Source organism: Gymnodraco acuticeps, unplaced genomic scaffold (assembly GCF_902827175.1).
Source record: "Gymnodraco acuticeps unplaced genomic scaffold, fGymAcu1.1, whole genome shotgun sequence".
NCBI classification, from domain to species: Eukaryota; Metazoa; Chordata; class Actinopteri; order Perciformes; family Bathydraconidae; genus Gymnodraco; species Gymnodraco acuticeps.
This window is the reverse complement of record NW_022992216.1, coordinates 1,424,788-1,438,836: the sequence shown is the minus strand read 5'-3', so window position 1 is coordinate 1,438,836 and position 14,049 is coordinate 1,424,788. Positions and strand designations below refer to the sequence as shown.

Here is a 14,049-nt window from a genome sequence, read left to right as displayed (position 1 = left end):
ACCGGCCCTGGCTGAGACAGATGTCAAATCTATGATGTTTTGTTGTATGACTTGTTTTTTTCCTCTGTTGAGATTGATTTTTCCACCTAGCTACATGTGGATTTGCATCCAGCTTGAATCCTCTGTTTTTTGGACATTCCATTGAATTCCCTGGAATTAAAAATACATATGTTAGGGCCTATTGAACCCATAGAGCGGGACAGAACTTTGATATTAGGAGATGTTTTATAACGTTCTGCAATAGCAATCATGTTTATCTCAAATCACAACCAAGAAAAATTGTAACCATACTTAAAGTTAAAGGGGCTTTGTGTAAATGGTCTGCAAAGGCAAAAATACTTTCTCTCCCACACACTCTGAAACGTTGGGTTACGTATTGTACAGGGTTCGTACGGTCATGGAAAACCTGGAAAAGTCATGGAAATTCAAAATGCAAATTCCAGGCCCTGGAAAAGTTATGGAAAACAATATTTTTCCCAAAGTTTTGGAAAAGTCATGGAAATGTAACTAAAGTTGCGTCAAATATAATTTACATTTTATCTAATCGCCGAAATAATCTGCGGTCGCGAGCTGTTACGGCCCGGCGTGCGTTGAAGCTTCCAACGCTTCTGCCCATTCACTTTGAATGGGGTGACGTCACTTTTAGCCGAACTGCATTTTGGGAAGCGACGTGGAGCGTTGCTGGCGTAGCTGGCGTCAAAAGTTGAGCAATGTTCAACTTTTGACGCCTCGACGGAGGCGTCAGCCAATGAAATCCCGTTTATTCAAATCTGCCAGTACAAGCGCTAGCCAATCAAACCGCGTGTATGCTGGGAGAGACTACGCAGGTCATTTCCTCATATTCCAAAAAATGGAGGGAAAATTCATTATAGCGGTAGTGAATCACCCGGTGCTGTATGATCAGTCTCTGTTCATCTACCGCAGTGTTTCTCAAACTTTTTCATACCAAGGACCACTTAACCAATAAAAAAACACTCGCGAACCACCTAACTCCACAAATATCCCAACAGATTATAAATCGCCTGAAAATGGTACAAACAAGTGGCGACATGTGTGACGAAGGGGTTGCCCTGGGCTTTATCATGCAATAGAAAGTGAAACTTAACCTTGTTCCATTGCGGAGATATTTCCGCGAGAGTGCGGAAAACTTAAATGTATTTATTTATTTAAAATGTGAAATGCTACCAATATACTCACGGACCACTAGGGGGCGCTCACGGACCACACTTTGAGAAGCACTGAACTACCGGGATACAAACCGGAGGAGCGAGGCATGGAGGGAGATGGCAGAGACAGTGGATGAAACTGGTAGGTTTTCGCCTGTTTGGGGATTTTATATCCAGTTTACTTCGTTTTAACATTGCTATTGCTTTGTATGTCGGGGGCGGGAGATTCATGTGATTGGTTGTTGGTCGCGTTGCTCGCAAAAAATCCCCAAGCTTCAGATACGCCCACCTCCAAGCGTCAACGCACGCTGCTGTGTGGACGCTCCGTTATATGCCATCATGACGCGCATGGTGTTATTTTTTAATATATGAAGCGCAAGCTGTGTGCTCGAGTCTTCCTGGCTGTCGGCTGAACTCTGCTGCTCCGGGATGAGGGTCAGCTACATTAGCTACGGTGTGTTCGTTAACTGTGCGGAGTCACTGTGGCACAGACTGCACCGCTGGTGAACAGCTGTTAGAACGGACCGTTCAGGTGTTCAGAGCAGAGCTCTCTGTCGGAGCGGCAGAGCGTGATGTGAACTGAAAAGTTTTTCTGTCGCAATATCATTTAAGGAATCGTTGAGCTAGCTAGCGTCGGTGTCCAGGGTGAACGGCAGCCGGGGGTTGGCTGGGACGAGAACCGGGGCTTCGCTCAGGGCACGCCGAAGGCCGTCAAACGCTGCTTGACATTGTTCAGACCACAGGAACTCCCTGTCCTTCTGCAGCAGCTGGAACAGGGGTGCGGCAATGCAGGCAAAACCCCGTACAAACTTCCTGTAGTACGAAGCCAGGCCCAGGAAACTCTTCAGCTGTTTCTGGTTGCGAGGATTTGGCCAGCCTGTGACCGCCTGCACTTTCTCGTGCAGGGTGCCAATGCCCTCCCCCCCCACTTTGTGGCCCAGGAAGGTGACCTCTCTCTGTAGGAAATGGCACTTATCTGGATGTAGCTTCAACCCAGCGGCTCTGATCCTCTCCAGCACCACTTTTAGCGATCCTAGGGCCGCCTCAAACGAGCTGCCATGCACTAGGATGTCGTCCAGGTAAACCAAACACTGTTGGCGGGGAATCCCAGACAGCACCCTGTCCATCAACCCCACGAAGGTGGCCGGGGCATTACACAGCCCAAAACTGAGGACCTTGAACTGCCATAGTCCTCGGCCGGTGCAGAAAGCCGTTTTTGGTCTGGCCTCCGGGGCAAGAGGGACTTGGTAATACCCGCTGCGGAGGTCCAAGGAAGAGAACCACGACGACCCTGCGACCAGGTCCAGGGACTCATCGATGCGGGGAAGGGGGTATGAATCCTTCTTGGTGACCCCGTTCACCGGTCTGTAGTCTGAGCACAGCCGCCAGCCCCCTGTCTTCTTCGGGACCATGACTACCGGTGCAGGCAGACATCATCGAGCCCTCAGACAGCCGCAGCCCTCAGACAGCCGGCTGTCTGAGGGCTCGATGATGTCTGCCTGCAGCATGCTCTGCACTGCCTCGTCGCAAGCCTGCTGACGAGCCAGGGGGAGTCGCCGCGGGCGACACCTGATGGGCCGCGAGTCCCCCGTATCGATCTCGTGTTCCACCAGATGCGTTCGGCCCACCTCCTCCTCCTTCATGGCGAAACTGCTCTGGAACTCTAGCAGGAGCTGCCCCAATTGCTCCTGCTGCTCGGGATTCAGGCCGCCACAGTTCTTCCTCCACACCTCCAATACTGCAGACCGAGCCTCTTCTACCTCCGTCTGGGGTACTTGGGGGGGGGGCTGTGCTCAGGTGGCGCAGCCCGGGGGTGACAGGTGGGAAATTGTCCTGAGTGGGCGTCACCGTGGGTACAGGAAGGGAGGGAGGGTTTGCTTCCGTGTCTAGGGTACTCACGGTGGGTGTCGGGGGTCTCCCCGCAGGCTCAGCAGGGTTGTGGACACGGGTCATAGTAATTACAGGCCCCCCCCCGAAACTCACTGTGCTGGCTTGAAGATCCAGGAGGCAGCCCGTCGCCTTCAGAAAGTCCAAACCCAGAATGCACGGGTCCTGTATATCCGCTATCCACACGGGGTGCCGCACTTCCACTCCCCCACCGACACAGACAGCACTCCTCTTCCTTTCATAGCCGCCAACTCTCCGGTGACTGTGCGCAGATGCACCGCTGTCGGCTCGAACATAGTCCCACTGGGCAACACCTCTGCTCTCACCATGGGTTACTGTAGAGCCTGTGTCCACCAGTGCATCGCAGGGCACCCCCTCCACCTCGACAGGAACATAGCAGGAGTCCCCACCAGCACGGGCCACCGCGACGACAGGCTCCACTCCGGTGTTGTCATCTTTTTCAGGAGGGCGTAGAGTCTGGCTCCCCCTGCTGTGCTGTCGGGCTCCCTCCGCGGATGTCTGAGTCGGTGGCAATAAAGCTGTGGTTTGTTTGGGGAGTCTTCGGGCTTGGTTCCACATATCCTCCTCTATGCGGGCCCCCCGTCGTTTCCCTGGTGTTCGCCGAGCCTTGGTGCAGTCTCTGGCAAAATGTCCTGGCTGACCACACTCCCAGCAGACTCTGGTGTCTGGTCTGTGTGTTGGCTGCAGAGAAACAGCCCTTATCATCTCTGTCAGCTCGGTAACCCATGCAGGCTTCTCCTCCTCCTTGCAGCTCCTCGGCGCCGCCGGCACTCCGCCGCTCCTAGCAGCTCCACTCCACACGTTCTCCCTCTCCACAGCCATCTCCAAGGCCGCCTGTAAGGACTGTGGATGCTGCAGCTGTACCTCGACCCGCAAGTCCGCAGGCCGGAGGGCCCTGATGAACTGATCACGTGCCAGCTCACTCTGTACTCCGGGTGGCATGTGTGCATACGCCCGCCGCGTCAGGCTATCCACGTTGTTAGCCAGTGCACGCAGCGTCTCTCCAAACTCTCTACAGCGGTTACTCAACTCGTTCCGGAGCAGCTCTGGCGGGAAACACTGTCCAAACCGCCTCTTCAAAGCCCCCGCTAACGCTTCATAGTTGAGTCGGTCCACAGGGCTAAGTAGTAGCAGACATGAAAGAGCCTCTTCTGTGAGGCCCAAAGCTAGCTGTAGTGCTTTAGTCTCCACTGACCACCCCCCGGCATGAGCAAGCAGTTCAAATTGGGCATGGAAAGCCTCCCAGTCTGCCTTACCCGAGAATTTGGGTGTTTTCACTGACCCGGCGGCGGCTGCTGCGGGTTGATGGGCGCCGCCATTGTTGTTTACCTCCAGCTTGGAAATGGCGCGAACTGCCGCAGAAGACGGAGACATTCCCGCGTCTCTAGCCATCCTCACCGCCGACTCTCTCAGGCGCTCTCTCACCTCCCGTGCACTCATGAACTCCTCTCTCATGTCCTTCGACCACCCGCATGCTCCATCTTCCTCTTCATCACTACTGTGTTCCTGCTTCACTCCCATCTTGCTGAACTTATCCATCCCCGCTAGCTTACCGGCTAGCTCCGTGACGCAGTTACGACTCTCGTCCGGATAGACGTCCCTTGTTCGAAAAGTTCACTTCTGACACCAATGTAACGTTCCCAAGATGAGTCGGAGACAGGCTTGTAGTTATTAGGCTTTAATAACTAGTATTTGAAGACAGATCAAGTCAAGGTCAAGTACACTTCGTGGGTTCTACCGCACACTAACTTATTTCCTAAACCAACCACAAGATATAGCACTGTCTACGTCACAACTCCCCGCCCTCCCCCGTCCGCTCCACCAACCACAGGCCCGCACATCAGCCACCATCACGGTGCAGCTCTATGATTGGCAGAGAGACGGGGGATGCCTAAGTGACACCCCGAGTAGCCTATCAGGATCGCTACAATATGTTTGTGAAGCTGACAATTGAGCGGCCCAGACCAAGCAAGGAGGCAGAGGTAGCATGTCCCAAATATAACCCGGTGTGGGCATTTATTACAGCATGAACACAATACACACAGCCTCAATCCTGCTGCTGCTGTTCACGTGGGCACAGCCTGCAGCCACCAGGATCTCACACACACTACCAGCCTCAAAACAGCAAAACCCCAGAGCCTAAATGCCCAACCCAATCAACCCAACAGGACACAGGTGAGGGGGGAGGAGACAACACAGGGCACCAGGTGCACACAATCAACGACAGACATGGGGAAAGGGGAACACTTTTCAACAACAAAAACTAAACAACCCGTAACGGAGGCCGAGATCTATGAGCCCAGAGATCACCTCCGTGACAATGTTTTATAATGATTGATCATGAAAGTGTTCTCAAAGCTGGTAAAGGTGCAGCTAGTTTGAATGACTTTGTATACTGCAGGGTAACTTGTGAATTTACTCCAGGTGGAACTAAAGTCTGATTTAACACTTGATTATATTTCACATCATTCATCCACATCTGTGAAGTAACTAAAGGTATTAAATACATGTAGTGGAGTAGAGGTACACCATTTACCTCTGAATTGTAGAGGAGTAGAAGTACAAAGTAGCAAAACATTGAAATACTTAAATAAAGTACAAGTATCTCAAAATTGTACCCACATATAGTACTGGAGTTTATGAACTTAGTTACTTTACACCAGTGGCTATAAAAATAGAAAGACTAAGCCTTGCACAGAGGCATGACAATACATTTTCAAAATGCTCAACAGTGCTGCCAGAATTATAAACTGACTGCTACACAATTTAAATAAATGCTTTTATATATTTCTATTAGATGTGACTCTTTCTGTTATTATTGACTGCTGCTTTAGTTGTTCTGACTGCTAAAATCGGGTCGGGGGCTCGGATCCTTGTCACCTTTTTCATACCTGATGACTTTGCCTCGCTGACTACAGTTGCTTTAGCGTGTAGAAGCTAGTAAGCCTACTATTTGATTTGTTTTAGATAGGCACAACATGTTTCATATGCCGACCTTATTTTCCTGTTCCATGATAAAATAAACCATTTTCAGTGGTAATTTTTTTTTGGTCATGGAAAATTAGGTAAGGTCATTGAGAAGTCATTGAAAATCATTGGTGAAAAAGTATGAACCCTGATTGTAACCCTTGTTATATTAGTACAGGCGGAGCCCCCTACTGGACTCTATGGGTACTACCTTATCATGCAAGCATTCATCCACTGAGACTTCTATAGACGTAGCCGGCCTTGGGCGGGCCTACCTGAATGTGCGCGCATCACACTGTACAAAAGGATGCCTCGCCTCCTGACTATCATCCTACACCTCTCTTCAGCGAGCGGAATAGGACAGACAGTGCCCTGAGTAGAGGGCTCCGCCTGTGCTAATATAACAAGGGTTACAATACGTAACCCAACGTTATATCTCTCACAGGCTCTGCCCTCTACTGGACTCTGTGGGTACAGTGGGTGGAGCCCCGATTTATACGTGCACTGTCGTCCAACAACAACATTCCACCCTACTGCCCCGGACCGGCTTTTCTGGTCAGCAGCTGCTGCCCCACATTCTCCTTTAACCCGGTTGTGACCGAGGAGAAATCTGGGCTTTGGCTGACAGAGCACACCCTGCTGCACTTTCCTCGCAGAAAGTGTGCTCAAAAAACAGTGCCGGGGGAACCCCCCCCCACCCATAGACGGATGGGGAGAACCCCCTCGGCCCCGAATGGGCTTACTACACGCCTGCCTCCCTGAATCCCTAAGGATCGCATGGAGAGCGCCAGTGCCCATGCCCCACACTCAGACACCGACCCCGTGGAGAGTGTGTGTGGACTAAAGTGTGGAGGGCTACCCCCCTCCTGAGAGCAGCCCTCCAGCCCTGTAAGGGCCCAGCGCGCCCCTCGCTCATCCCGGGACCCTCAGAGGCGGCACATCACGTCCGGGGAGGAGGTCAGATGCCAACTGACCCACAACCCCCCCCCCCCCTACAAATCCTGTGTTGCCCCAGCAAGCACAGACGAGGAGAAAGAGCCAGACATGTCCAAGAGATAAAACCTTATGAAGGGGCCTGGCGTCGACCTGTGCATATATCCTCCACACTCACACCGTTGAATAAGGCTGTTGACACAGCTACAGCCCGTGTGGAGTGCGCACAAATCCCCGTAGGGCAGGCTCTCCCTGCCTGTCCGTAGGCATGTGCAATGCACTCGCAGAGCCAGCCTGCCAGGCGTTTCTTGGACAGAGCTTTCCCGATCACCCCGCCCCCGAAGCACACGAACAGCTGTTCTGTGCGTCTAAGGGAAGCCGTGCGCTCCACATAACCTGCTAGCGCACGCACCGGGCAGAGGAGGTGCAGTTTAGCTTCCCTGTCCCCACCATGGGGGGGAAGACTAAAACCCCCTACTGAATAGCCCTCGACCTGAACGCACTCCTTAGGCTCTTGGGCACAAAGGAGGGGTTCGGTCTGAGTGTCGCGCTGCTCCGGTCACCCCGAATCAGTAAACAGCTCGGGTGCACCGACAGAGCGGTTAACTCGGACACTTTTTTTTTTTTTTTGGCTGACGTTAAGGCAAGAATCAAAGCTGTCTTCCACGACAGTGCTTTTAGGGAGGAGAGCTCCAGAGGCTCAAATGGTTCTAAGACCAGAGCTCCGAGCACTAGGGGCAGGTCCCACTGCGGGGTGGAGGCGTGCACTACTGGGTGCAGCCTCCTGACCCCCTGTAAAAACCGCGACATTAGTGGTTGACTAAAGGCTGACCTGCCGCCAAATCCCTCATGGCAGGACGAGATGGCTGCTGCCTACACTTCCACTGTGTAATGTGCAAGCCCTCTGTCCACCAGTATATGTAAGAAGGAAAAAAATAGAGCCTAACTCACAAGATAGGGGCTCTATTCTCCTCTCCTCACACCATCGCTGGAATCCTAGCCACCTTGGCCTGTAACAGGCTGTGGTGGATCCAGCTCTAGCTGCCTGGATAGACTGAATAACACTGTCAGACAATCCACCCTGTCTCAGCCTGTCCCTCTCAGGAGCCAAGCCTGGAGAGGTTGGCCGAGAGTGGGTAACGCCCCGATTGCACCTGCCTCTTGAGACATCGCCCCCCAGAACTGGGGAACCGCCCAGGGCTGGCCCACCTTCATCTGTGTCATCTCTGAGTACCACGGCGCCCCGACGCGGTCCGGAGCCACTAGGATGACTGACAGACGTTCTCGCCTCACTTTCCCCAGGAGAGGGAGAATGAGACGCAGCGGTGGAAAGGCGTATTGCAGCTTCCTTGGCCATGGCTCGTGTGCAAACGCGTCCACCCCCAAGGGCGGGTCGTCGCCCAGGGCCATGGAGAACCACAGGGCACAGTGGTTGTTGCGCCGGCTGGCGAACAGATCCACTTCCGCTCTCCCGAACTGGGCCCAGATCTGCTTCACCACCTCCGGGTGAAGCGTCCATTCGCCTGGCAGGGGGCCGCCCCTCGACATGAGGTCGGCCCCCCTGTTCTCCAGTCCCGGGATATGGAGGGCTCTCAGGGCTAACCGCCTCTGAAGCCCATAACCACAGCCTCTCCGTTGTGGTCAACAAGGCGGCGGAGCGGACTCCGCCCTGCCTGTTGATATAAGCAGGGGTGCACATAACTTTTTTGCCCTGGTTCTCAAAGGAGCACCTGGAGATGTTGCTTGGTGCTCATCCTTAACATGAAATAAACCGTAACTTTTGAGGGGGTCTTGACTTTATTTGCCAGACACACGGCACTGAACACACATGCAGAGGTGAACACAGAACACACATGCAGAGGTGAACACAAGACAACATTAGCACGACCAGTAATCCTACAAGCTGTCATCACTACCCTCCTGACTGTTCTCCTCTCTGTCTTCCTCTCTGTCAGACATGGTAGCTGATGATGTAGGCCTACTACTTTCTCTCTGGTTGAGTCTGCGATTAGCTGCTTGCATCCACAAGTCAACAGCTGGTTTTGGTTCGAAAGTCTCTGTTGTCATCTTAGACAAGTGGATGTAATCAAATAAGTATGTGAACATAACCAATAACCTACCATAGCCAATAACAAATTAATGTAACTTATTTTATTTTTGTTGTTCATATCTTATTTTACCTTAACATTTATTTATTTATGCATTTTTTTTATCTCTCCAGTTTTAAAGGATATTTTTGGTTACTGTCCTATAGTATACATTGGAATGATTTCAAACCTGTTTATCCCAATAATTATAAAGGAGTGCCTTGGAAATATGTGTTTACATAAATTGTGATCAAAACGTTTGAGACCCACTGAGATAACTTAGACTAAAGTGAACTATCTAAACACTCAGAGTCCTTTACCTCACTGAGCTGTAGTTATCAGCCTCAGTCTGACTGGAGAGAGCTCTCCTCCACATTATTGTAGAAACATCTTCTTCTTATATCCGTTAGAGCAGCTAGCACCAGATTCTAATAACAATAGCGCCGGAACCGGTGCACTCTCCCTCACATTTTGGCTGTGAGCTGCGGGTGCCAGATAAGCCAACATCCCCCATTTTCATCACTTACAGCGCCCATTGTACAGGGCAAATGAAACGTGTAACCGGGGTGAAAAGGGTGTTACATCTACTTAATTATGAATGTTGTTACATCAAGATCGAAAATTAGGATGAGCCCCAACGGTCAAAAATGTTTTTTTCCCTCCCAGAACTGCCAGCGCAGCGCCTCCACAGATCTGGCGCCCTAGGCGAACATCTATAACGCCAGCGCTACGGCCCGGCCCTGAGTTCATATGCAACTCGCAAATGTCTTTCTCTCTCTCCTCTCTTCTCTCATTTCTCTTCTCCCTCTCTCAATGTTGGTATGCAAATGCGCCTTTTTTCAAATGACCCGGTGCTCTTTTTTTGGCGGAGGTGCGTCCCGGGCGGAGAGATTTTCTCCCCCCGCCAGTCAGATCCGTAAAGACGGAAAGCCCGTCCCCGTGAGTGCCGGCACGCCGGTTCCACGGGGTGGGCCGAAGAGGTGGAGGGCGCCGCGGGCACGGGATCTCTGTGCCGGCACCTCTCCCTTAGTCTCACCTCTCTACTGAGGTCTTTGAACGCACCGTGGCCCGCCCTCGGGGGAGGGGGGCCGTGCGCGCCGTCACAATGCCGTCTCTTTGAAACGGACATTATGGAGAAAAGTGGAATTGTGGAGAGAAATAACTCTTATTCTGGGATAAATGCAATAGTCTTTACTGAATGCATTTTTCCAAGACACACACCTCACTCCAGAACTAGAGTTTACTAACGTAAACCACCGTTCTCCTGCGTGGGTCCCTGAACGCACCGCGGCCACTCTCACGAGGGCCGCACGCCCACGTATTAACGCTGTATTTCCCATTGCAACGGTGAAATGCATTAATCGGAGCTATTATACCAGGCAAGGTGTGGTTTAAGACAGAGGGTGAAAAAGGGTGGTGCAACACAGCCAGTATGAGAAAAATAAAGACCTTTTTGAACATTAAAGCATGTAAACATGTCACGGTAGAGGAACAAAATAAAAATGTGAAACCTTAAAATTACCATCAGCTAATGTCTTACTTCTTTCTAGAAACGCCTGTTAAAATTACAAATGAGTTACAGTTTTGACGGGATGTACTGTAAACCCCAGTATCTTGCGTAAAAATCTGACATTTTACCCATCCTGACATCTGTCCACTAACTTTTAGACATGCAGTACGAGACTTACACCTTTGGTATCTTTGGTATAACTTCTAATAGGCTGCCTGTTCCGTCAAGTCCAAAATGTATCTAATAAAAAGACGGGAAGAAGTCAGAACAAACAGCTGTGAACCTTTGAGTCACTTAAATTAAGAGATTAAGGAGACCTTTTTTTCATGATTCATGTGAATACATTTAAATACTCGCTGACACAATATGGAAAGTTAAATTAGGTGAACATGGAGTTACTCAAATCAGGTTTAATTGAAGAGAAAGTCAATAGAGCCCACCCTCCCCTCAACTTGCTGCTAAATTCAAAGGCTGTAATTCCTCACACACTTCTATAATTAAGCGGGACACTTAAGTCCATTGAAATGACCACTGGGCTTTTATCTCCAAAAGTCTCCATGGTTACACACCATGGTTTAGGTTGATGAGTGCCTGTATGTGTGTGTTTGGGGTGTACGAAGGTAGTTCCTAATTGACTGGCTGTTAAAGCTTTTAATGAGGAGTGGGCAGTGGACTCTCCAATTAGCTGTGAGGGGGTGACAGGGGATGAATAGAGGACAGCAGATCAGGAGGGGGGGTAGGAGGCGGGGGGGCATAGGGAGGAGAAGAGCGATGAACCAAGGGAAGATAGAAGAAGAAAAGGGGACAAAAGCTAAAGAAAGGTGTGAATGTCAAAGAAACAGCATGATTTGTTATTTCAAAGTTTTTATGTGTCACATACTTATAAGCAGGGTTGAAAGGGTTACTTTAAAAATGTATTCCGTTACAATTACTAGTTACCTGCAAAAATATGTAATCTCTATCAAATATAGACATACATAAAGACAAGAGATCAGAAAGATCAATAACATGCTATGCCAAAAAACAAATGACTTTGTTTTAAAGATAATAATACTTTTTAAATAATTGTATTTATAAAATGCCAAAAGAAGCACCAATCTGTACCACTTTAAACCAAAAGTAATAAACTGAGCCTAATTAGCCCTCTTAACACCCATTCATGGTAAAGCAAGGTTATATTACTAGTCGATGTTTTGTTGATAATTAATTATTAAAAAGCAATAATGCAAGAGATAGACTCCTCTAACCCATTGTATTTCGTGCTACAAAATCATTTTCTACCAAAGAAAATATTGCTTTAAGACCACAGCTAATCACAAAGAGTCCAGTGTGGTATCTAAAATGTATGCTGCAAATAGAGCTAAACAGAGCACCTCACTCGAGCAGGGTCCCATCAATACTTTTTTCTACTGTCTTTGAACAGACCGAGATCCTTACGATAAACAGATATAATTGCGTATTTATCAGCCCCTTTGGAACTCCCACTTTACATGAAATATTCATGATGAAAGAATGGGAATGAACTGAGAGAGATGAGAAGGAAAGAGAAAAGAAGGTGTATCGTTACGCGGTATAGTTCCTCATGTACTGTGTCCAGTTACATGTTTTATTGTACCTATAGAATGGTGTAGTAATTCATTTTTGAAGCCGGCCCAGAAGTTTTGTTAAGCAGGATAAGCAGGATAATCTCCACATTTTGCACAATGTGACTGCACATATTTTGTTATATTTTATTTTTATGGGTATATATATATTTCATCCATATTTCATATAAATATTGCTATAGTTCAATGTTGTTATAGTTTTTTTCTTACAATTTATCTTCTTGACTGTGCACCAAATACATCAAGACAAAATTCCTCGTATGTGTAAACCTTCTTGGCAATAAAGCTGTTTCTGGTTCTGATTCTGATTTATTAACACCAATTTTATGATTTTTTTTAAGCATAAATGCAATCTGAAGAAGTAAAAAGCTAACGTAGGGTTGAAACAAATAACATCACATGGCTGCGCGCTACCAATGCCAAGCTAAAGGCCTTTAATGTTCGGTGTGATAAGGTTTGGTAGTCTCATTTTAGTCACTTGTTTGCAACCGCCATTGCTAATAAGAAACATTCACCAGTGTGTAAATAATAACGTATTTTGTGTAGTATGACAAACAGAAAAATCTCTGAGGCTTGGGTTAACAACAGACCTTGTTCCAAACAAAAACACGTACAAAAAAGACTTTCAAGAAGAGAGAACAGGAAGGGGTAAGATGCTATCTCATTTTGGGGTTTTAGGACTCTTCTTGCACCTCTCCATAGGGCACAGTTTGCCAACCATGTTACCAATCAGTTACATAGGGCACTACCACTTGTCCAAAAGGCTATTACCTTATCAGGATAACATGTATATGGATGAGTTATTTATTGTCAGGTTTAAAGGAAATGACAAACAAAAGATTATATCACAACATGTGGTCACGCTTGGGAAATGTGATCTCTTTATGTATAAGACATATTTGAATAATTGTAATCCAGCTGCATCAGATCTTGTCACAACTCATTTAGTAGCGATGTTAATGTTTGTTTATACTTGTATGTTGCAGGTGCTGTAGAAGTGAGGAAAGAAGGTTTGGACTCTCAGATCAACCGCCTGGCTGAACTGATCGGGCGACTGGAGAATAAGGTAAATAATACAGGCACGCAGGTTAACTTGTTTTGGCATATGGTTACGCTATTCTATGAATACTAACTAACCAATACCACTGCCTAATCCCTATCTCAATCAAAGCCTAAGTCTTAAATGATATGACAGACAGTGATTTGATCGTACTTGTTTTCCTTGTAACCAAATAATTATTTCTGCCATAAAGCACTGGGGTCCGTGCACACTCGACAGCCTTGTTCGACGGCATGAGTGTGGAGGACATATGTACGGTGGCATCTTGGTCTACGCCAAGCCCGTTCATAAGGAGCTATCTCTTGGACATGTCTGGCTCCTTCTCATCGTCTGTGCTTGCTGGGGCAACACAGGACTGGTGAAAAGAGGGGGGCTGTGGGTCGGTAAGCTGTATCTGACCCCCTGGGACATAATACACTTACGTTTTCCCATGCTCCTTAGGGACCTGGGAAACGTGGTGCGCAGTAAGCCTCATACAGGGCTAGAAGTCTTCCTCACTGAGGTCCGTGCACACATAGTACACTTACGTTTTCCCATGCTCCTTAGGGACCTGGGAAACGTGGTGCGCAGTGTGTAGTCACTTGCGCTGGCACCTGCAGGGTGAAGCTATGGGCTTATTCAGACCAATTAGGCTCTACCCAGCCAAGTAAGCTGCGGCCCCGACTTCTCCACGGTCACAACCGGGTGATAGGAAGTTGGGGTGCGATGGCTGTTAACCAAAGGCCGGTCAGAGGTGGTTCGATGTGTGGGGCGAAAGGGCGTTTATTCATTGGGGCTCAGCCCACTGTACCCAAAGAGTCCAGTAGAGGGCGGA

The 14,049-nt window shown here is 48.9% G+C and overlaps 1 protein-coding gene across 2 annotated transcripts in view; it reads left to right on the top strand.

Annotated features, from left to right (window-relative positions):
* The window catches only part of necab2 (N-terminal EF-hand calcium binding protein 2), a 196,551-nt gene that overhangs the window by 114,754 nt on the left and 67,748 nt on the right, over positions 1-14,049 (top strand). For both annotated transcript variants that reach the window (XM_034205911.1, XM_034205910.1), the window contains exon 8: positions 13,162-13,241. In XM_034205911.1, coding sequence (XP_034061802.1) covers positions 13,162-13,241 — 80 coding nt within the window. The remainder of the gene's footprint in view (positions 1-13,161; positions 13,242-14,049) is intronic.